The 23,464-nt window shown below is 52.9% G+C and overlaps 1 protein-coding gene across 2 annotated transcripts in view; it reads right to left on the reverse strand.

Moving 5' to 3' along the window:
• Positions 1 to 2,223: 2,223 nt before the first annotated feature.
• MGAT5 (alpha-1,6-mannosylglycoprotein 6-beta-N-acetylglucosaminyltransferase) overlaps positions 2,224 to 23,464 on the reverse strand; it is a 315,360-nt gene continuing 294,119 nt past the window's right edge. For both annotated transcript variants that reach the window (XM_045560098.1, XM_045560099.1), the window contains exons 15-17: positions 22,433 to 22,507; positions 11,330 to 11,487; positions 2,224 to 5,049 (exon numbers count right to left, since the gene is read on the reverse strand). In XM_045560098.1, the coding sequence (XP_045416054.1) occupies positions 4,851 to 5,049; positions 11,330 to 11,487; positions 22,433 to 22,507 (432 nt within the window). In that variant the 3' untranslated portion in view covers positions 2,224 to 4,850. The remainder of the gene's footprint in view (positions 5,050 to 11,329; positions 11,488 to 22,432; positions 22,508 to 23,464) is intronic.

The following is a 23,464-nucleotide window of genomic DNA, read 5'->3' on the forward strand; positions in this document are numbered from 1 at the left end:
GTCTGATCCCTGAGGCCCAGAGCGGCCGCCCCAGCCAGCAGGGGGCAGCAAAGGGACACCCTGGGGAATGTGGAAGTGCAAGTGGTCATTCCTTCCGCCTTGAGTAACACAGCAAAGCCTCCGTTATTGCATTTCAGAAGAATAGTGTTAACTTTGATTCGAGGGGCACAGTGTGTCAGAGGACTCATTTTAATTTGTAGCTCAAAAATATTCCTTAAAACTCCTGGAATGTTCCGGAAGACATCAGTGGGGTGAGGTCCAGTATGTGACCAAAGGTCACCTTTATCCTTTTCAGCTCCAGTTTACACACTCTTGCAGCCTTGTTTCTACTGGGGGCTGAACTCTGGCATAATTTCAAATCAGTGCATTGAGGGATACTGTAAAGTTTCAACCAGCAGGGTAGGCACAGAACTTGGACACTCTAAACCAGGAATTCCTACAACATTCAATCAACGTGGAATATTTTCATGTGGGTATTGTTTTAGAGTCAACAGGTAGGGAGTGAGCTCAGCTCTCTCTCAAGTTTTATGAAACACTAATAATAACAACAATATTTAACATTTACGAGGGCTTACTAGGTGCCAGCACTGTGCTAAACATTGAATCCTCACAAAACCCTAAGTGCTAAGAAAGCTAGGGTAATTTATTTTCTGCATCCAAGACTATACAGCTAATTTGGTCTTTTGCTATAAAAACCTGGCTTTCTACTTTTTGTTGAAGCCAACAAGAATAACAGGAACTCACCCTCACCTTTATGAAATTCCTAGCTTCCTAAATGAGTATCAGTCTATTTATGTCCCCCCCATCTAGTCACCTGAAGATGCTCTGCAGCCCCACAGTGATGGATGGGATTAGAATAAAGCCAATATGGAAATCAAAATATTTTTAAATAAATAAAACAATCCAGGCTTGGGATAGTAACACATACAACAGAGCCTGTCGTTAACAAAATAGACTTTTTTAAAAAAAATCAATTTTGGGGCACAGGGGAGGGTGGCAATGTCTAATTATGTACATAATCTAGGTAAACCACCTTGGTCTGCTCTAGAAAGCACACACCCACCCATTAAACACACAGTTTTCAGTCTCATCCATCACATTGATGTCTTCACTACCAATGAGTTGCACTAAGGGTCTACTCCCAAAGGGGAAGCCAGTAATCACCTTCATTAAATCCTGCATTCACTAAGGAAATAAAAACAGGGGTGCACATTCTTTCCCTTTCACCATACTAACTAGTGGAATTATTTCTGAGCTCAGCAGGATCTGGTACTCCTTTGGTGTAACCACACCCTAGGAGCGCACGGGCGGCAGGGAGCCCAGGCTGTCAGCACGTTGGCAACTAGCAGTCCCGAGACAGACCCAAAGACACGGCCAAGCAGTCCAGGCGGGCGTGGGCTGCTCTGGAGGAAGCCAGCCCTTTCCCTGGGGTTCTCTCGGCTTCATGTCCTCCCTGGGGAGGTGGGTGTGTGTATGCACATGCACACACTCTGTGGCCTAGGGGGCTTGGAGGGTGCTTCTGGTCCCCAGCCTGAACAGCTTCAGTGACCCAAGGACACATCCTGTCTCCAAGCTGGAGGAGTCTGCTATCGTCCTTCAACAGCACCCGGATTCCAAAAACCAACCCCACAGAAAAGTAAAAAAGCACATCAGGAAAACAAATTTCGCCAGAAAAACAGACTCTAATATCTCCAAACACACAAAAAAAGCAAACTATAATAAGCAGTGACAAAAACCCAATCAAAGCAAAAATGCAAAGAGCATCTCCATTTATACGTGTGCAAATCAAACTGCATACATGAAATGAATGAGGTGTTTACTGGCATTCAAAGAAGTGTTTCCCCTTTCAGGAGTTTTAGCTCCTGAAAGCATCTACCTTTCAAAAGAAAGCGGTCTCTCTCTTTTAGTAAATTAGATAAATGTTTTCCTTCAAGTTTTTAAGAGCTTAGGATCATAATGGGGAAAATCATCCAAGAGCCAGGCAAGGCATGTTTATAGCACAGGAAAACATTAATCTTGATTGAGGATTTCTCTCCCCGTGGCGTTGTCATCAATTACAAATCGGTTTAGGATTCTATTAAGACCAGCTATGGCAAAACCACTGCATACCGTCAGGGGCGCCTTCCCCTCTTCATCCACACAGGGCAGATGGAAGCTCCTCTCCCAGCTTCTTGCCCAGGGGCAAGGACCAGACCTGGACCAAGCCCGAGGAAGCCTGGAAGCCAGGACAGGTTTAGGGGTTACTGGCTCCATCAATAATGCCCTTAATGACTGCAGTGTGGACTTCTCTGCCTCCAAAGCAGCCGTCCCACCCGCCTTGGAAAAGAGGAACAGAAAGGTGGAGAGGCCCTGAGCTCAGGGACAGACAGCAAATGATCCCTGCAGCTTCTGGGACACCAGGCAGGGACCACTTAGATTTCCTTCCCGCTTCCTCAGCTGTGGTGCAGTGTAACAGCCCTCCCCCCTCCCCGGAGCACGCGCACCTGTTGCAGCGGGGCAGGCAGTGCCGGCCCGCGCGCGCCCCCTGCCGGCAGAACGCCCGCACTGACAGCCTCAGCGCTCGGAGACCCCGGCAGAGCCCAGCAGAGGGCGGCGCCGGACCAGGAATGGCAGGTCTGGGCACTCCAGCCGATTCCCACACCCTAGGGTGCAGCCAAGAGGCCCATGCCAGGGAAAAGCTCTTCCTCACAGCCAGGATGCCAGCTGTCTGCCCTCCTACTGAAGGAAACTGCCCTCGCAAAGCTTAAAAGAATGACATACACACACACACACACACACACACGCATTCTCTCTCTCGCACTCTGTCCTTTGGATGTCTGCCCTCTCGTTGCTGGGCAGGGGCAGAGGCTATGCTTAGCCAGGTCTCCAGGGGCCCCTGTGATGATGGAAGAGACTCCGGGTGCTCCGCCCCAGCCCCTCTGCGTTCTTTTGGACTAGAGGTGCAGTTCAGACACACTCAGCAGGGATCCGGGGGCCCAAGGACAAAGGCTGGCTATACGTTTGGGGCTATCCATGCACCGGGGTATAAACCGAGGAGGAGCATGAACCTAACTTCCCAGACTTAAAGGCTCCACGTCCCCCCCCTCCCCATCCCCAAGACGCAGAATTCTTCCTTTCCCTCACTCCCCAAACGCCCACCCAGCCATTGGCCGTGGGCGTGTGCTCTGCCCGGTGGAGGCTGCACCTTGCTGTGCGCCCGGCCCGACAGCAGGCAGGGCGCTGGGAACCGCAGGGCGTAGGCATGGAGCACAGAACCAAGCAGCCAAGGCGCCCTGCAAGGGCTGGATGATGCTGACAGCTCCTCTCCGGGACAACCTGCAAGAGGTAGGAGAGGAATCTCTCCCCCTGGCCTGGAGGTGTCAGGGGTTTCACAGGAAACCCACGAACTCACACACAGAGCGTGGAAGGAAGCAATGCTTCAGGGGGCAGGAACTCACTCTACCCAGCAAGGTTTCCTTTGGATTTCTGCCCTTCTCACTGCTGGGTCCGGGCAGAGAGAGGCTCTGTCCAGGCCCAGCAAGGAGGCAGAGCATGGGGGCTCCAGGTTGGAAGGTGGGGTCCAATGTGTGTGACAAGGTCAACTGCTGAGTGGCTCCTCCCTGTTAGAACAATCCCACCTAAAGGAAGAGCCAGCACCAGACTCCCAGCCCTTGCAAGAAGCACCCACAGGTAAGCAGCCAGGACAGCCACCACCCCTTGTTCACGCCGAGCTGCCCTGAGCCCCCAGGGAACATCTCCTTCTCCAAGAGGCCTATTCCCTGGACTTTGGTGATATCAGAGGGGACATAAACAAGGCCACGGTCAGGGGCCCATCTCCAGTCATGCCACCAGTTCTTAAGGACCAACTTCACCCTGTCCAAATCTCAGTTCAAATACAACCCAACCATCTTTGGGACCTTCCAAGTCCAAGAGCAGCTTTGTGAGCCCCTCATCTCTGCTTCTTTGCTCACAGTGGCACAAGGAGAGAGGGAGAATTTACCAGAAAGTAGCAAAATTCCTCAATCCTCCAACCCCGCATTTCTTTCCTAAAGGGATTCTAACCAGAAATTAGGGCCAAGGCATGTGTCCGGGGGTGGGGACATGGAAGAAAGGGGTCCACCCCATCTTTTGTCCCTGGCTGGGCTCTCTGGACAACACAGGCACATCCCCCTGTGCCCGGGGGTGCCTACCCTCTAGCTGCCGTCTGCAACAATGCCCTGCAGAGTTTGGCTGTGTTTCCAAAGCAAGATTTTCTTTTGCTCTACTGCCACCTGCTTTGAGCAGCCAGGTCCCCACAGCTGTCCTTGAGCATGCCACCAGCCCCATGGTACACCCTGCCAACCCCTGCACCCCACCCGGAGCAGACAGAATAACAGTATAGCGAAGGTGGATGATTAACAGTGGAAATAAAAGAAGAAAGGTGTGATTAAGCCCTCTTCTCCCTCCCTCGTTCCCCTCCCTCCCTCCCAAATAAATAAGTTAATGGGTTTAGGAATGTTCCCATTCAAAGTTCTTTCCAATCAGCTCAATTCCTCTCCTCTTGCTTTGTTTTAAATGACTCTTGAGACTCTCTTTTTACCCTGGAGCAGCTGCACCCAAGAGTCTCCCCACAGTTGCTCCTCAAGAAACAGAAATGGCACCATGCCCGGGAGAAGCCAGACTCCCGGCCTGGTACCTGCTCTCCTTGTGTTTGGTGAAGACTCCACTGGGCTGCTCTGACCACAGCAAGAGCAACACCAAAATGAAAACTCCCACCAAAAAGATCAGGCTCTGGCCAGAGTCCCTGAATGAATTCTGCCCCTGGCCCTGCCCCATGGGGCTGGAGCCCTTGTCCGTCCCAGCAGCATGGCGTGGGGCTGAGCAGGTGGCCGCTATAGGCAGTCTTTACAGAGAGCCACCTGGCCTTTGATGAAGTCCCTGCAGGGGCAGATCCTCTGGTGTCTGTGGTGGGCACCCGCACAGCTGAAGAGCAGGAGGTCGCCTTGAAACACACAGTGCTTGTTCCTGGGGTCGAAGGAGGGCACCAGGATGTCCTTGGCCATCTCTGAGCTTTGGCAGATCACCTTGTACCTGAAGAGGAAGAGAAAGGCACATGGTTTGCTGATGCAGAGGACAGGGTCTGTCCTTGTACTGGTGCCGTCAGCTGCCTCCTGAGGTGTGGGGGGAGGTTCTCCTGCTTTACCAACGGAATGGCACGCAGGACCCCGAAACCCTCCACACTCCTAGGCATCCGGGCTGGAGAGGGCATGTGCACACCAGGGCACGTGTGTCGTGTTCAAGCTGCCAGTGAAGTGTCACCTGTGATGAAGAAAAACTGGAAGCAACCCAAATACTCACCAAGTGGGAACAGCCAAATAAATCATGGCCCATCTGTGCTCCTGGAGTTCTCTGCAGCCGTTGAAAGAGAACGAGGGGGAAACGTGTGCTCCAGCACGAGCGCCGTCCTGGAAGGAGGCGAGTTCCGGAACAGGACGCACCGTGTCATCGGCCCGTGTGCGAGCGTGAGGTTGAAGGTCAAGAAGGCTACTCACCTACACACTAGCAATAGTTGCTTTCAAGGAAGTGAGACTGGGGCAAAGCTATGCATTATTTAGATATTTTTTTAAAAGTATATTTAACTTTTGTTAAAGGCTTAACAGCATTCCTGTTATATGGCCTTATTCTCCCACGGGAAAGCAGATAGAAGGTGCTGTCCTGGGGCTTCAGCTCACTGGGCCTGTGCAGCTACTCTTTGGCCACAGCGACAGTAACCTCGGTTAGAGGTGACTGAGCCGAGGCCGCCTCCCCCAAGCTCAGTGCTCTTTCTCCTCTGCCACCTCCTCCCAACAGCTGAGCGGTCTGTGGGCTGGGACCATGCTTGGGGGGGCTGGGACCATGCTTGGGGGGGCAGGGATATTCCCATTCCTGATGTTGGCCTCTCCTTTCAAAGAACTGTGTCTCTTTCCCTCTGGATGGGGTGCACTGGTCCCACCCAGCTTGGCTCCCCAGCACAGAAAGGCCCCACCCAAGGTGCAGCCTGATTGCCAGGTGGGACCTGTACTGCATCCGGGTTCCAAGGAGGTGTGAGGGGGCCAGGCACACCTGGGTTTGAGTCCCAGCTTCATCTCTTAGCAACTATGTGACCTTGGACAAATGACTGAGCCTCTCTGTGCCTCAGTTTTCCCTTTTGTAGAATGAGGATAAGGAACCCTTAACTCAAAGAATTAAATTAGTGCCTCTGTAGCGCTTGGGAGAGTCGTGCTCCGAGTTAGTGTTCAGTAAATGGTAACTATCATTGCTATGGTCATCGTCACTGATGTCATCACTCTCCCCTGGCAGAGACGGGATGGGCTATGCCTACTTCCTCCCTTGCCCTTCGATGTGAATTTACACACACACCAACCACTTCCCTTTCACTTTGTTCATGGAAGTCTCACTTCTTGCAGACAGGGAGGGGATCAGGATCGGGAGCTTGAGGTTTCCTGTTGCCCCTGGGAAGCTTCCACACCAACTGCACGTGCACTGCAGGAGACGTCACTGTCCCTCACGCTGCTGCATCCTGTCTTCTTCCAGCCCACGGCTCCCTGGGGCCTGCCTCCCTCGCACACATTCCCCCAGCCGTCCCCAGCACATCTGTTGAGCTCTCTGGGGCGCTGCCGGCCTAGATCCTGCTCAGCTTCGCCGAGGCCCCAACTGCTTCTGGGACCCAGCATGTCCCTGGCCCTCTGGCCTCCGTCTCCCCAGAGCCTGTGGCAGCACACATGACCAGACCAGGCGCCCGAGGCCACTGCGGAGAGCAGGCCCCTCTTACCCTGCCCCTGCGGTTGCCAGGGGAGCTCTGTGCCTTCCCCCCACACCCCAACACCCTGCTCTCGCTGCCAGCCGGGAGAAGGCAGCGCTCAGGGGTTTAAGGTCATGAACCATGAAGCGAGAGGGCAGGAAGTGGGATTTTTATGGATTTCCTAAAAGGAAATGAGTCAGACTTGGAGCTCCCAGGTCCTTCGCAGGCTCCCCTGACGGCCAGCAGAGAGAGAAGGGGTATCTGGAGCAGAATTCTGAATGGAAAGTTTACATGTGTGGAACGTGGCCTTGGGACACAGATTTATACTTGTGACATTTATTTATTTAGGTGAATTACAGCAGCTGCTGTGCCGTCACTCCATCTGCCTGGCACACTGACCGGGGCGTGGAAATCGCCACAACCCCTCTCAGACCCCACGGCGAGGAGCGTAATTGTCAGGAGCCAAGAAAAACCCTCTTGCTCCCTCCAGGGTCACCTGGACTCAGGCTCCAGGACACCACCTCCCTCCCAGGGTACGAGCCCACCCAGGCCCCGCTGAGGCCACCAGCGGTGGCAGAACCCCGCCCAGGTGATGCACAGAGACCCCCACAGCTCCCACGGCAGACGCTTCCCGGGGTCACAGTGAGACCTGTCACGTGGTAGCTACCCCAAGGTTCAATGGATGCGGTGCTGTGGCCCGTGGTGGGTGCCACTTCGGGGTGCCATCCGACCCCCAGCCTGAGTGCCCCCTGGGGCCCCTAGGGAGCTCTCCCACAGCCCTGGGCGTTCAGGAAGCCGACTTTATCACCCATGCTGAACTAGTCAGCAGAAGGCGGCACCAGAGAGGCGAGGTGACTTTCCCGTCACTAGAGCACATGGAGAGACCAGAGAGCCTCCCTCTGAGGCCCCTGGCTTTTTAGGGGTACACGTGCTATACCTGCCTCTGTCCCTGAGACGGCTGCCTCCCGCCCCCCCACACTCCTGCGCTGCTGACTTCTCACCAGGGCCTGAAGAGCTTTTCCCACAGGGTGGAGCTGGGGCTCCTGGGCCATCAGCCCTCAGCTGGCGAGTCACAGCTCTTGAAGGAGGACAAGAAGGCAAAGCCCCTTGCCAGGGGGCTGCCATCGCAGGCGTTAGGCTGAGAAGCCCGGCACTGGGGGAGGGCGCAGAATCCCACCTGCCGCCCCGGCTCCTGCACCCGCCCTGCCCTAGAGCGCCTTCCTCCCTCCTCCCCCTTCTCTGGGGCCTTTGCTCTTTCCAGTCCTGTCCCACCAAGTCCCCTTGTGTCCACTCTGACTTGGACCATCTCCCTATTCTCAGGTGCCAAAGTGAGCACGGTCTAGGCTGTACCACTTAGCATTCCCGCTTCTCACAGAGCAACCCCGACTGCCAACATTGTGAAATTTTAGAAGACACAACTTTAAGAGGTAAGCAAACTCACAAACTGGGCTTCACGTGAACACGTGTTGCTAGGTATGGCGCTGAGTCCTCCCCACGGGGCCACACTGGGACGGACTCTGGCACTTCTCTGGGCCCCCCACCCTGGCCCGGGAGGAGTCTTGTCCAGAGGGTGGGTCCCACCTGAATCCCGCATGCTTTGCGGCGGCCTCTCCAGACTGAACTACAGCTGCGTGCGCTGCAACTCAAGGACCAGCTGCCCGACCCTCCCCGATTCAAGATGACAACACAGGATGCTCCACTGATGTGACATATAAAATTCACACTACACAACGAGGACAGGTGGTTCTTAAAGGCCGTGGATACCCAAAGACTGAAAGGAGCTTAAGCCTGGCTCAGAAGCAGGCCCCAAGCTGGAGAAGAGAAAGCAGGGCTGGCTTGCAGGAGCTGCTAATTGCTAATTGGCCATGAATATGGATGGGCCAGGATTACCTCCACGCTGAGGAGGCACTCAATAGACCGCCAGATAGCTGGGCTTTCACAATATTATCAGTATTTACAAATGCATGAACGAGTTATTCAGTAGGGCTCTTATGTTCAGAAAATTAAATTCAGACGGATTTATTGCAAAATTAGCATTCATTCCAGCCTCCTGCTAAGAAAACCCTCATCTCCGCAGTGGGATCGGGGTGAGCGATCCCACAGCACAGAACCTGGCTGCAGGGCAGCTGCACTCCGAGTCCCTGTTCTCGTGGACCCGCATGGTGTACAGAGGGAGGGAGGGAGGCCAGGGCAGGGGACTGGCTTTTCCAGGCTTGGCTTGGTGGCCTCAGGCCTACTGCGATACCCAAAGCTCTCTGACGAAGGGGCTGCTCTGCTGTGTCTCTGGCAAGGGCTGTACATTATCTCACCACCACCCAGGATGTCCCCATTTTGCAGATGAGAAAACTGATGGAACAGAGGGAACTGGCCACTCGCCCAGCTGTGTCCCTGCTGACCTGCACCCTTGCCCTGGAGGCGGGATGCCTGCGTGGGGCCCCGCGTCAGCCCAGAGCCAGGCCCTGATCACCGTCCCTGGGCCGGGAGCCCTGACTCCTGCCTGGCCAGGAAGGAAGCTGCCACGTTCAGGGCTGCCATTCGGGTCCCCTTCCCAGGACGCAGCGTCTCACGTTCCCTCTCCCAGAAGTGGGCTGATGTCGACGGTACTGTGCACAGTCCCCAGTCCGTAACTAGCGAATTCACACTTCTGTGCAGACGGAGTACTCAGGGTTCTCAAAAGGTTCTCAAAAAGCCACTTTGCTCCAGGAGCTGTCTGCAAAAGGGGCCAGCGGAAAGCCCCTCACAGAACCCCAGGATTCAGGGTCTGTGCCGTGGAATCGGACGCTCCCAGCACCATCAGCGGCTTTCCACACCCACCAGACCCCACCCTTACGGAGCTTCCCTGGTGTCGCCACACGGACCCGGACCTCCCTCTTCTGGCCCGTGCCTCTGTTTTGATGGTGGAATCGGGGCAGCATCTGTGCCTGGTCTGCCCATAAAAAGAAGGGGAAAAAATAGCATCGCCCACGTGCCTGCTCAGGAGAGCGTCCCTGCAGGTGAGACTCCAGCGGCCGCCCTCCCTCCCTGCAGAGAGAAGACACCTACAAAGTGTGACATTACACTCTCCATAAAAAGCGTATCACAGCACACTTGAGGCTAAGATGACTCACATGAGGGACCAGGCTGCAAGGCCACCGAGCCCAGATGGCCACAGCGGCTGACAGCACTAGCAGGGCGTGAAGCCAGGACTGGGACAGGTGAACCCGGAGCCCCAAGTCCACGCCGTTCCTAGATGTGCTCTTCAAGCCAGGGCAGTCCAGCTGTAGACTGAGCATTTGGAGTTGGGACAGTGTCTTATTGTTTATAGGCAAGTCTCTCGGAGAAAACGCCTCAGCAGAGCTACTGAGGTAGAGGGTGGGTGGGTGGCGAGGCTGGACAATTAAGCAATCTGTGGGCCAGTGTGGGATGTGATAAAAATCAGATTTAGCCCTGATGTGTCAAGGATCAGAGGCCAGAAGAAACCTCACATGGAAATCTGGGGACTATAAAAGCCAAATCCAAAATGCCGACCCAAAGAAAAACTAAGGGCATCACTAAAAGTAACCCAAGTGAGACGGGGTTTGGGTGCTCAGCCCCTCCTAATCTCACGTTGACATTGAGCCCCAGTGTTGAATGTAGGGTCTGTCTGGGTCACGGGGCAGATCCCTCATGAATGGCTGGTGCCCTCCCTGAGAGGAAGAGTTCACAGGACAGCTGGTTGTTTAAGAGCTTGGCACCACCTGCTCTCTGTTTTGCTCCCTCTCTCGCCATGTGACACGCCTGCCCCGCTTCACCCTCCAACTTGACTGCAAGCTCCCTGAAGCCCTCAGCAAAAGCAGCTGCTGGCGCCGCGCTTCTTGTACAGCCTGCAGAACCCTGGGCCAAATAAACCTCTTCTCTCTGTAAATCATCCAGTCTCAGGTGCTCCTTTACAACAATGAAAAATGGACTAAGACAGCAAGCGAGAGGTAAAATCCAAGGAATACTGAAGACCCTCCCGTGTGCAGCCCTGGGCCAGCGTGCCTGGTGCCACATCCACCTTGCTGCCACGGGACATGGTGTACCAGGTGCCGAAGGTCCAGAAAGAAGTGCAAAAGGGAACAGGGCTTCAGCTCGGGAAGGTGGTACGTGGAATTTGTTGTGAGCAGTTTGGTGCCAGCTCCTTCTACATATTTCTCACTCCTTTCTGACTCTAGGGTCAAAGACCCAACCCCTGCTCAGGCTCTGCTTGGGGCCATCTGGGGACCCTGCTGCTGCCAGGGGTCCGTCTGTGCTTGTGGCTCTGTCCGTCTCTGCTCCCACTGTTCTTGGGGTCAATATTAGCAAACTGAACACCTCCCACAGTCTCCAAGCTCAGACATGGTGCTGTTTATGCAAACACAGCACCCCCATTCAAATTCTAAGTACAGCAACCTCATCTCACCTGACATAACCACCTTGGGCTAATTCTCTCTGGGGGGAACGTGCCGTGTCCTGCTCCCCTTCCCACACCTTGTCCCCAGAGCCCACAAGCCTGGACACTGGAACCTGGTACCACTCACCCAGGCCTAACCCAGAGGCAAGCTGGAGTCTACAGAGGCTGAGCTGTCCACCTTCCCACCCCAAGGCACTTACTTCAGCATATCCTTGTCCTTGTTGAGGTGCTGGAAGAAAGAAGGCTCACAGATGAGCTGGCTTTCCTGGCACACCTGCTTGCAGGACTGCCCGGGCTCCGCGAGCTTCACCTGCAGGGCGCTGAGGGGCGGCCACATCACTTGCCCATGGCAGAAGTCCTAGAATGACAACGAAGCTGTTGGCCAAGGGACCAAGGATACAACTGGGGATTCCCAGCCCTGCCAAGCGGCCCGGGCCGTGGGCCACACCACGTGGGGAGGGCAGTGGAGGGAAGGGGTGGGGACGGACCAGGGCTGGAATGGGGCTGACCTACACCACCACCTTGGGCCAGGGCTTGACCTCTCTAGTCACCAGCTTCCTGGTGACAACAACAGCGTCCTTCACAGAAGGCTCAGGGAAAAGAGGGAATGCCATCACGTGCACAGCACCACGCCTGCCACCCTGCCGTCGTCACCCTGCTCTCCAAGGCCCATCTTCAGGCCACCTCTGAATCCAGAGACTCTGTGTCTACTCTACTTTGGCAGTTACCTAACGTGACATTGTTTCAGGAGTGCTCGTGTTATCCCGATGGCAAGATTCCGACGCCATGAGGGGAAGGATCACACGGAGGAGCCTGCAGGTGTCTCTGATGTCAGCTGTCCCTTGCAGGGACTCTGGATGTGTCGGTTGAAAACAACCACAGTGAGTCCTCACCATGTGCACAGGTTCTCAGAAACTGACTGCAGCAAAACCCATTTCACCACGGGCTGGCCGATATAAACCAGAGTTAAGTTCCCACGGCATGTTTCTGGCCACAAAAGCATCATCAAATTTTTAGATAAAGATCCCAAACCCTTCTCATATTAAACACTGAAATAAAGGTGAGCCCGTATGTCCATTTAAGAAAGATTAATAAAAACAATAGGATAATTATTTATCTTTATCCAATTTTTGGAGCGTCAGCGAGTGATCGTGGTCGTAGTGGTGGTGAGTTAAATCAAGGAACAAATGTCTGTAAAGCAAAAACTGTCAGGAGCTGCTCCTCCCGCCACACCGTTCACCCACAATCACAGATACACAGGGTCACTGAGGCCTTCTGGAGCGCATTGTTTATTGTCTGACATCTCTAATACACGGTCGTTGTGTACGTTACAGAGTTCTAATGTGAAACCATTTGTATGAGGTCTGTCTGGAAAGGATCCAGCCATGCAATGTGAACACGTACACTACCAACGGCTGGTTTTACAGCCTGTTTATTCCAGTTCAGGGTCACGGGTCCCAGCAGCTCAGAGCGCACGGCGGGAACCAGCCCTGGACGGGACACCACCCCATCGCAGGGCACGCTCACACACCCCCCGACTCACTCAGACTGGCACCACGTGGACGTGCCAGTGAACTTCACTGAGCGCGCCTGTGGGACGTGGGGAGAAACCGGAGTACCCGGAGAAAACCCACGCAGACGTAGGGAGAACGTGCGAACGCCACACCAACAGTGGCCCCAGCCAGGAATCAATATATATATTTTTCTTATTGACAATGCAACAAAATGACTTAGGACAAATCATTATTCAAGGACCTGCTGTACGACATTCCACCAATTGAACAACTAGAGAAGCAGTCCGAGCAGCACGTGGCAGGACAAGGAACACGACACCCCCTACAAAGAAGGCATGGGGGGTGCTCAGAATGGGGCACAGCCAGCCACCCCCGGGACCCAGCGGGAGCGGAGGGAACCAGCCAGTCCGAGGATAACCTGGGGCTGGGCACCGAGGGCGGGAGGACCAGGAAGCAACTGTGGCAGCAGGATGACCCATCAGTGTGGCTAGGAAGATGAGCGGGCACATCTCTCTGGCCTGCGGCCCCGCCTCTCATTTCAGCTGTGCCTGACGCGATCCTGAGCAGGTGCCAGTGACGGGAGCACAGGCACCCGTGACACGAGAGCTCTGAGAGCTCACTGTCTGCGGCGCTTCCCGGGCAGACACCCGAGGGCCATGCTGAAGTCCACTCGGGGCAGGGCCAGCCCTCGGGGAGCCCAGTGGTGGTTGGGATCCTGGCTCTGGATGCCACTTGTGGGAACTCGCCCCACAGATATCTGGGGACACGTGCAGAGAAACCCTACAGGATGGCCGGGACAGCACAGAACAATCTGAAGGTTGTATCTAAATAGATAGATAGCTGCTTAAGGACAAATAACACCAAAAAAGAGGCAGGTTTTCTTCTATGAGCCAATGGGGGAACATCTCTAAGATGTCCCGAGAAGGGGAAGCCGAGTGAGGGTGGTGCGTGGTGTTTCCACCGCGGCAAGCACTGGGGAGGAGACAGACACGTGTGAACACGCATGTGCCGCTCCAAGAGCCTCTCTTCCCCGAGAAGCGAAATGCAGTGACAGGGTCCGGAGTGGTAAGGAAATGTACCTTTCAGTGTGTGTCCTTCTGGAATATTCTATGTTTCTGCACACTTCCTTCCCTCACCCGGTGTGGGGGAGCCGGTCAGTCATCTCAGGGCCCGGAGCTCCGGCACCAGCACAGACAGAGGAAGCGTTTCCCGCCCCGCCCTGTCCGTCATGCGGAGGGTGACAGCAGGAGCATGAGGGCTGCACGCTGGGGCGTGGGGTGCTGAGCACCAAGGTCAGTGCGGAGCTGGCATGGGCGGGTGGCAGGAGCCACATCCAGGATGGGTCTTCCCTACTGCGCGCGCGCGCGTGTGTGTGTGTGTGTGTGTGTGTGTTGGTTTTAATACCTTGGGTTTGTATAACTTTTAATGAGCCAAAGGCAACAAAAAATGAGCAAAGCCAAACCCCCCCCCCCAGATTCTACAGGCAGCAGGCTCTGAGAGCATATCTTGCCTGTCCCTTTACTGGCTGCTCGAACTTGCAGGCAAAATATGCAACAGTCTGCAGGGGCTTGGCCTCATTGGTGAGCATGGCGGGAGAGACCCGGAGTTGGCTGGGACTCTGCTCCCAGCTGTGGGAATTCACAGCTGTCCCCTAAGCCCTCTCTGCCTGCTCTCACACACAAAACGAGCATATGCCATCTGCCCTTCATGCCTTATGTCATTCCCGTGAGATAAAAATGGGGTGACTGGTAAGAAGGCACCTTGAGATGCTAAAGACAATGTTCCAAGGTTGACCGTTATTCACTGGCAGGGTTCAGAGGTGAAAGTTGAGTTGCCTGAATTATATATGATGATTTACCCACGTCTACGAGAGCCACCTCTGGCCCAGCTGCCGGCAGGGGACAACTGCGGTGGAAGCCTTGTGATGGCCTCTTCTCCTCCGCAGGTGCCAGCGCCACTGGGTGCTCCCTGAGGGCTGGAGGTCTTCTGTCGTGTTCAACCACGGCACAGGCTAACGTGGCAAGACCACATTACCTCGGCTCCTCACCGTAAGCACTCACACAACCATTCGTTCATTCATCCATTCAGCAAGTACTAATGAGAGGCAGAAAAGCACAGGGTTCAGCACTCACACTGCCTAGATTTGAATCTCAGCTCCTCCATTTGTTAATTCATCATCATGTGAAAAGTGCCTGATATGTATGTATCGCACCACGCACCTGTTGGCTGTCACCACTGCTACGTGCAACCTAGGCCCTTGGTGGGGGCATCACTTGGCACACAAAAGGAACCCAAACCCCCGCCTTCGTTCAGCGAGGGGCAAAGAAAACAAAACAGGTAAGTCAGGTATATACAGTATGTTAAAAGGCAATAGGTGCTCTAGAAAAGAAGGAAGTGAGGCCGGGCATGGTGGCGCATGCCTGTAGTCCCAGCACTTTGGGAGGCTGAGGCAGGAGGATCGCCTGAGCCCAGGAGTTCGAGGTTGCAGTGAGCCATGATCATGCTACTGCACTCCAGCCTGGGTGACAGAGCAAGACCCTGCCTCAAAAAAAAAAAAAAAAAAAAAGAAGAAGGGAGACTGGTTGGGGGTATGTGTCCAGATAATGAATCACTGAGAAGGTGGCGTTTGAGAAAAGGCCTGAGTAAGTAAAGGGGTAAGCCACGCAAGTATCTACGAAGAACGTTCCAGGCAGAGGAGAACTCAGAATTGAGGCTGACAAAGGAGACTGTTCTGGGAGCAGTGGGGCATTCCGGTGGCTTGGGCAAAGTGTGTGCTGTGGGTGGGAAGCAGGGGCGATGGGGTCCGGGAGGCAGAGCACGCAGAACTTATGGGGCCAACATAAAGCTCTAGCTTTCCCTCAGAGTGAGATGGAAGCCACTCAAGATTTCTGGGCAGAGCAGCAGCAGGACCCGCAGTGCTGGGAACAGAGACAGACAACTGCTGCAACAGCCCAGGGAGAGAGGGACTCAAGCCAGACACAAGCATCTTTGTTCAAACCTCTAAGAAACACATAAGTTGGCTTTGAAGGTGTCTTCATTCATTCATTCATTCAAGGCTTCACAAATGACCATTAAAACTTTACACTGGGAGTTGGAAATATGAGCATGAAGGAGACACAGTCCCTGGGCTCAGAGATTTAGTGCACAGTCTAGTAAGAGGGGCTGGCCCTTGAAAAATTACAGAGCAGTACAAAACATCTGCCCAAACAGGATGCACAGGCCACTCAGAGGGAGGAAAGGATTAACTCTAGGGAGGGGGAAGCGTGGTAGTGGCAGCAATCAGAGAAGGCTTCCAGGAGGCAGGGACTTCTGGGCTGGGCTTTGCAGGATGCATAGGAATTAGTGGCTTATTGCTAGCATGAACCTTTGCATATAACTGGTGCTCAATAAAGAGCTGTTGAACTGAACTGGATGGTTCTAGCATCCTGGGGGCTTTGAGAGTGGAAGAAGAGAAGGAGACTATTCCAATCCAGCAAGCCTCTATGCTGTCGGAATGAGACATAAACAGTAATTTCCAATCTGGCTAACAAGCCCACTTAGAACACAGAACATCTGCATTCTCCCTAACAATTATTCCAACCAGTCTCCAAATTTCCCCAAATGTGCTTGACTATTCTGGAATGTCCATGCAGTACCCATCAACCATAATAAGAAAGGTCTATTAACCAAGAAATTTATGAGAAAGAGCAATGTTCTAAACAAATGAACACGAGCCACTGTGAAGAGGTAAGGGCAGTGCCTTGGTAACAACAAAGGCTAATTAATAGCAAGGAGAAAACATTACTCATAAAAATACAAGAGCAAGGGGGGTGGTGCAGTGCCCCCTGGGAGAAGCTCTAGGTGCAGGGGCTGGCTTGTCCCTCCCTCTTGGCTGGCTGGGCTGGGGAAAGGGTCATCTCGGAGCAGAGAGGAGGAGCAGGAACTGAAGGGCCGACAAGAGAATGCTGAGTGTGTGTGATGGGCCTGCCCCCCAAACCCTCACCAAGAGTCCAGGCCGAATCTCCAGCACAGTCCCTAAGTCCATGGTGGATTAGGTACAAGCGGATTTCTGTGGAAACCATGATGTTTGGAACCAGGAGGGCAGGTCTGGATACACACGTCTGGGGGCAGGAGCTAGAGGCAGACAGACCGGCCATTTGCACAGGGAGAGGAGGGAGGGGGGAGGTTGGTGGGACAGGTTCCAGGCCAGGAAGACCGGGTTTGGGCCGTGTTCGGCCAGCTCTCTGAGGGATAAAGGATAGGTGTTATCTGTGTTACGCTGGGAGGTCAGGTCTGGCGCGGAAAGGGTTTGATAAAAATTGAGTGAGTGACCGCATTAGGTGCACCTCAGTTGCCAGGACAGATCTCACTGCCCTCAGCCAGTGCTATCCCTCAAAAGGAAGTGGACTCTGTCCACAGACAGCCCCTGGCCTGCTGCCCAGAAGCGAGCGTGAATTCGTCTTTCCAAAGGCAACGTGCAGGGGCACCTCTACGCACGCAAGCTCACCCGTGAGGGGCAGGACGGAAACCCACAACATTCACGCTCTGCAACTGCTAGGAGCCGACCAGGGAGAGATGCAAACGCACGGCACACAAAGATCTCGTGCACAGCACTTACCACACGCGCCAAGGGCAGAAATAGCCCAAATGTCCATCAACTGGTGGATGGATCAACAAACTGCGGTATAGCTGCACTCTGGAACATTCAGCAATAAAAAGAAGAGCTCATACATGGTACAACATGGACGAGCCCCTAAAACAAGTGAAAGAAGCCAGAAATATCCAGAAAAGGCAAACCTAGAAAGATTGAACACAGATCAGTGGTTTTCTGGGGCTGGGGCAGGAACAAGGACTGTAAACAGGTACAAATGAGCTTCCTGGGGTGATGGAAACATCGCAAAACTAGACGGTGGTGGTAGTTGCACAACTCCATCCATGTGCTAAAAAAAAAAATCACTGAACTGTACCCTAACACAGTAAGTTTTAGGGGCTGTAAATTACACCTCAATGAAGCCGTCTGAGGAACACACCCGTTGGTTTCTGGGCTCCTGCGGCAGCAAGTAGCTCGGGCTTTCAGAGGCCTGCCCGGGCCAGGAGCTGTTCCCAGCGCTAAACATGTATCTGTCTGTGGAGTCCTCCACCGACCCGCACGAGCCCCGTTTCACAGACGAGGAAAGAGCACGAGAAGTTAGGTAACTTGCCTAAGGCCGGGGACAGTGGCAGCAGAGCTGGGAGGTGAACCCAGACTCCAGGGTCCAGCGCTTAATCATTACCAAGCCCGTCTCTCTGAGAGCAGGACTAGCTGGGCAAACAGCAGCCATTGATTTTTCAAGTAAACATTCCCCAAAGCAAGTGCCAGTCTTCCCTCCTTTCTAATTCCTTTTTCTCTTCTCCTGTAAGTGTTACCTCCACCATTGCCTCTACCCCCGGAATGCCCAGATTCACTAACAGGCATGCCCTTGTGTTCAGAACACTCCTCAGTGAGTTCATTACAGGCTCTGATGAGCAGACATCCTAGGAACTTCGGCTGATTCCACAGGCGCTCTTGAATTTTTTTGTTTTTTTTGGAGACAGAGTCTCATTCTGTCACCCCAGGGTAAAGTGCAGGGCCATCATCATAGCTCACAGTAACCTCAAACTCCTGGGCTCATGTGATTTCTCCTGCCTCAGCCTCCCAAGTAGCTGAGACTATAGGTGTATGCCACCACTCCCAGTTAATTTTTCTATTTTTTGTAGAGATAGGAGTGGGGGGCTGGGTGGAGGGGTGGGGGAGACTCACATGCTCTTGCTCAGGCAAGACCTCAAGCAATCCTCCCACCTCCACCTCCCAGAGTGCTGGGATTACAGGTGTGAGCTGCCCCCGCCCCTCCCCGCCTCCAGGCTGAGTTAACCCTTTTTTACCCTCCGTATCTCCAGAATGCCTTTCACACGAATTACACAGCTCTTTACACACTAGCACGACTGCGACCATCCTGTATATTTACAGGGTCTTTATAGGAAATAGAAAACAGGGATCAAGAGTGTATGTGTGGTTTTTAGAAATCAATCTGATCGTTGCCATTCCTTCAAAATAACCTGCTGTACTCTCTGGCCTGAGGCCAACACATAAGACTTCCCCATGAAATGCATAATGAAAACCTGAACATGCCCAGACATACTCAGGATAGCAAGTAATAGTGCTTGATCTTAGATTACAAAGAATTTCCCTCTGCTGGAGACAGCGCCTCTTTTAGAAAGCTGATCTAAAAGAGCGTGCAGTCCAAATCAACATTTTTAGTACAGCAAAGGGAGGGAGGACATTAGGGAAGAGCAGGTGGTCCTCCTAGGGCCAGGGGTCTTTCCCACTGGGTGCCTGCCCCGGGCTGGCTGGCTACGGGGTGGGTTTCCTGCTGGCGACTGCTCAACTGTACATTTAAGCCTGGGGTGCTCTCGATTGATGTCAATTGGCTCCCTCTGGCTCCTGCTGCCTTGGCTGAGCTTGATAGACAACCTTGAAAGGTTTCTGGGGTAAAAGCTTCTGTGTTCTCCCTGCAGATCACAAGGAGAACTCCAAAGGCAGAGACCAGCCTAATTAAAGCTGCGGCAGGAAGCTCCTCCTCAAAGCTGCAGGCTTTGCTGTTCATACCAGGAGCATCTTCCTTCCACCCTCATTGCTCTTTGAAGATATTCATCTAGCTGCAAAAACAACAAAGACCCCAAGCTTTAAAATACTGGGGCTTGGAGCTAATGGTTAGAAGACTCAAACTGTGAACCGATGGGATCTTGGCTTCCTCTCTTCCCTCTGGCATCAGGGGAACATTCTGGGTCCACTGGAATCCCTGGGATGAACTCAAAACAGGCCCCTTTATTGCTTGTTCAGGATCAGTGGGAGGATGTTTAGTAAGAATGCCCCAAACACACGATTCCTAGAATGATTCTTTTAAACAGCAATCTGAGAGCACCCGTGCCCTTCATCCTGTGACAAAACCTTCCTTTAGCCTCCTTCTGTCCCAGAGTCAAATCTGAATCCTTCAGCCAAGCCTCTTGTCCTCCTGCCTTGACTCTCACCTTGGCCTTGTCTTTGGTCGTAGCTAAACTTCCTACCGTTCACCCTGACTTCTCTTTATTCTCGGGCCTTTATATCTCCACTTGCCCGGCCCTGCCGGTGCCCCCAATCTGCCTTCAGGACCCACCTCCCACAAGATGCCTTCGGACACTCTCTCCTCTCTCTCCCTCCTCCTCCCCTCCCTGCAGGCTGGGCCCTGCCGTCCCAAAGCATCCTACCCACGTCACCATCACCGAGCTTGGCCCACATGGTGACAGTGACTGTGCACTTGGCTGCCTTCTCCATGAAGCTCGAAGCCACCTGAGGGCAGGGACAGGGCCCTTGACATCTTCTCCTCCCCAGCTGCCAGCACAGTCCACAGCACGCTCCAGTTGACAAATACCCACAGAGCGGGTGAATGAATCAACACGAGCAGGGAAAAAAGAAATCTCCGGATTTCTGTGAACAGCAGATCTCAAAGTCTTTATGTGGGGGCTGGGGCCATTTTTATTAGCATGTTTTCCAGATGACAATTTGAGTAACATTTTCCCAGTCACGAAGTCTAAGACAAGCTTCCTGGTTCCCGACACACGGGAGTAAGAAGCACTGTCACTTGCTTGCCTCTCACTCATGCTTTCGTCCCCTCCCCTGGGAGTTCCTGCGCCCCCACTGTGTGTCAGGTGGGGTGCGAGGGACCCAGAGGTGAACAGGCGAGGTGGGGCCCCGTGTCCTGGAGCGTTTGGCAAGGGCTGCCCGGGGAACAGGACCTTCCTAGCAACAGGCTCCCAGAGGACTTGAGAACTTTTAAGGACTCACTGGGATTCATGAGCCTCAAGGAAGAAATAAAAGCCTCCAAATAAACCTGCTCAAGGGTCATTCATGCCTGGTAGGGAGCAGCTATCTTCTCTAAGGGGAAGTGGGGACAGGAAAAGAGGAGGAGCATTTTGGCAGCAGCTGCAGGGACCCTGCTACGTAAGACCTCGAGAGGGCCCCCGAGACGGCAGGTAGCAAGCGCTGTGATGTCTTAAAACCCACCGCCAAAGGGGGCCCTGCAGCCCCTCTCGACCCCTGCAGGAAGGGCGAGCGGCTATCGGAGGTAAAGCAGGACAGAAGCACAGCTCTGGGACACCTGCCACCTCCTGACACCCCAGCAAGTGCTGCCGGTGCAGACTTAGCCTCGCACCAAACCAGCGTCAAATCCAAATTCCACAACTCGTGAGCTTGAGAACTGAGAGAGTCTCAGTTTCCACTATCCAGAGAAGGGGGTTATTACTGCCACCTCCTGGGATTACTGTGGGGAGTAAACGAGATGATACACGGTGATGTGTTTGGCACAGAATTTCTATGGATGTGGTTGGCAGAGTTATGATTCTGTCATTCTGGTGTCACATGAAGGCTGAATGAGGTAACCATCCAAATGCTTAGCCCCCGCGGTAAGGCCTGATGACTGATACATATACACTATATATAACAATTCTAGTACAACAGCGTCCTACAGTATAACGCACCATAGCACACCGTATTAAAGAACCAACAGTTCTAGTCTGCATTTATTAAACACCATGTGCCAGTCCCTGTTCTAAGCACTTCTTCTGTGCTAGCTCATGAGGAAGGAAGTAGGTCCTATCATTATCCTTATTTTACAGAGCAGGACACTAAGGCACAGGGAGGCTGAGCGACATGCTTAAGTCATACAACCAGAAACTTGTGGTGCCAGGAGTTGAACCCACCCAGGTGGCTGGAATGCAGAACGCTTGCCGCTAACACAAACTCAGCACATCAAAGGCGCCACCCTGGGTGCGTGACCCATGGCTCCCCCTCCATGGGGCTGCTGGCTGGTTGCTCACCAGTCTGTCTCCTCAAACCACCACCTCTTCCTTTGAAAGCCCCCTTGGGCCTACAATCTGTGCCTACTTAGATTTTCAACACACCGTCTCTATTTTCAGCCTGCACAATTCTCATCCTCCATTGTGTAAGGATCCCTTCATCGTCTTAAAACACTCTGCTTTGCTCTTTAAGAAGAGCCCCTTATTTCTGGAATCTGGTCAAAGAGTTCATATTCCTTTACCCATGGAGGTTCTGAGTCATCTATTTCTAGCTCTGTGTTGCTTTTGAAGCTCAAGGAATTAAAATGCTATAAAGCGACAGCAATGTCACTCTTGGCCTTTACTTCTAGGAGCACAAACCACAGTTTCTAAATCCTGTTGGGGGAGGTGGGATTCTTGGCACCCTCCCCTGCTTTGGAACCAAAGTCCTGCTTTTATCTGTTTTATATACTTAGGTTCTGGGCTAAGGTTTCATTTGAAAAGGGTCATTTTTTAGAAGAAGTTTGAAAACCACTAAAAAGTCCTACCAGGTTTGAATTACTGAACATATATTATTAAAGGAATGCTTAGAAACCACTGGTTTCAGTCCTTGCCTTTCTTAGGGTGAGAAATGAAGATAAGGTAGGACCACAGAGCCATCTCTCTGTGCCCCTCCCCTCCACAGTCTTCACAATGTCCCTGACAACTGCTCACGGCACAGGGACGTCCGAGTCATGACCATCCAGTCTTCCCTGTTGGAAGTTTCCACTTTACCTTCCACTGTCATAAAGAACATACTCAGCGCCAAGGAAAACCTGGTTCCCATAGCAGTGCTGCCTTTAAAATCCCAACAAGCCATTATCTGGCTTTTAGAGTCTTCCAAAGCAGAAAAATAACCACAGAAACACAGTGATCTTGAAAGCCCTGGGATAACAGGAAGAAGGACACAGCAAAGATAGACAGACTTCTAATGAGCCTTACCTGTTTTTCAATGAAAGCATTGATTCTCTGTAGCATCCCCTCACATGTAAATTCATATGGCATGTACGGCTCAATCTGCAAAAATAGAACATGGTACCATGAAAGAGGAGGACAGAGAACATGCAGTGCTTACCCATTCCTCTGCTGATTCACTCTACACACAGGTGCCAGCACCTAGGGGCTGCTTTATGAGGGTTAAGACTATGGGTCTGAAAGTCAACAGACCTGATTCACGATCTCACTCTGCTCCTTACTAGGTGTGGACTCTGAGCAAACTACTTTGCCATCTCTAAGTCTCAGGTGGCTCATATGTAAAAAGGTGGTAAGAAAAACTCACTCTTTTTAAGCTGTGGTGAAGATCATATGGGGGGAACAGAGGTGCTTACTTCAGTGTTTGGCACATTGGAGGCATTCAACAAAAGTCAGTGATTATCACTTGCCAGCAGGTAAGCTCCATGGGGGCAAAGTCCACAGCTAATGGGCCATCTTTGCACCCCACTGCAGAGCATAGTGTGGTACATGTGAGAACTTAGCAAACATCTGTTGAATGACTGCATGGTTGCCACTCTGAGAAAGGCATAAAACGACCAGTTTAAGGACCCATGGCAGTGACAAAGGCAATGGTTTGCATTAGTAGGTGAGGTCAGCACATACCCAAAGAACATGTGGTGCAAAATCAAAGTGATAAAAAATGCCACAAGTTCAACCAGAGGGTTCTGGGAGGTCAGAAGGTCAAAAGTGACTTCTGCTTATGCTGGGCTTTTAAGGCCAGCTATGAGTCTAGCAAGCTAAGACTGGGGCCAAGACTCCACAGACATCCTACGTGGAAACAAGTAGTATGAGATTTGACATGAAAGGACAGCAGGAAGCTGGTGCTCAGGATCATGGAGGCTGGTGAGACAAAGTTTCCTCCCAAAGATTCAGAGAAGAAACAAAAAGCAGCTCTCTAAAATAGAGAACATGGCATACCTGGGTTCATTTATCAGTGGAAAGTAGACTCTCGCAAGTGAGATAAACATTGGTGGTTATCTT

The sequence above is a fragment of the Lemur catta genome, chromosome 8 (assembly GCF_020740605.2).
Source record: "Lemur catta isolate mLemCat1 chromosome 8, mLemCat1.pri, whole genome shotgun sequence".
NCBI classification, from domain to species: domain Eukaryota; kingdom Metazoa; phylum Chordata; class Mammalia; order Primates; family Lemuridae; genus Lemur; species Lemur catta.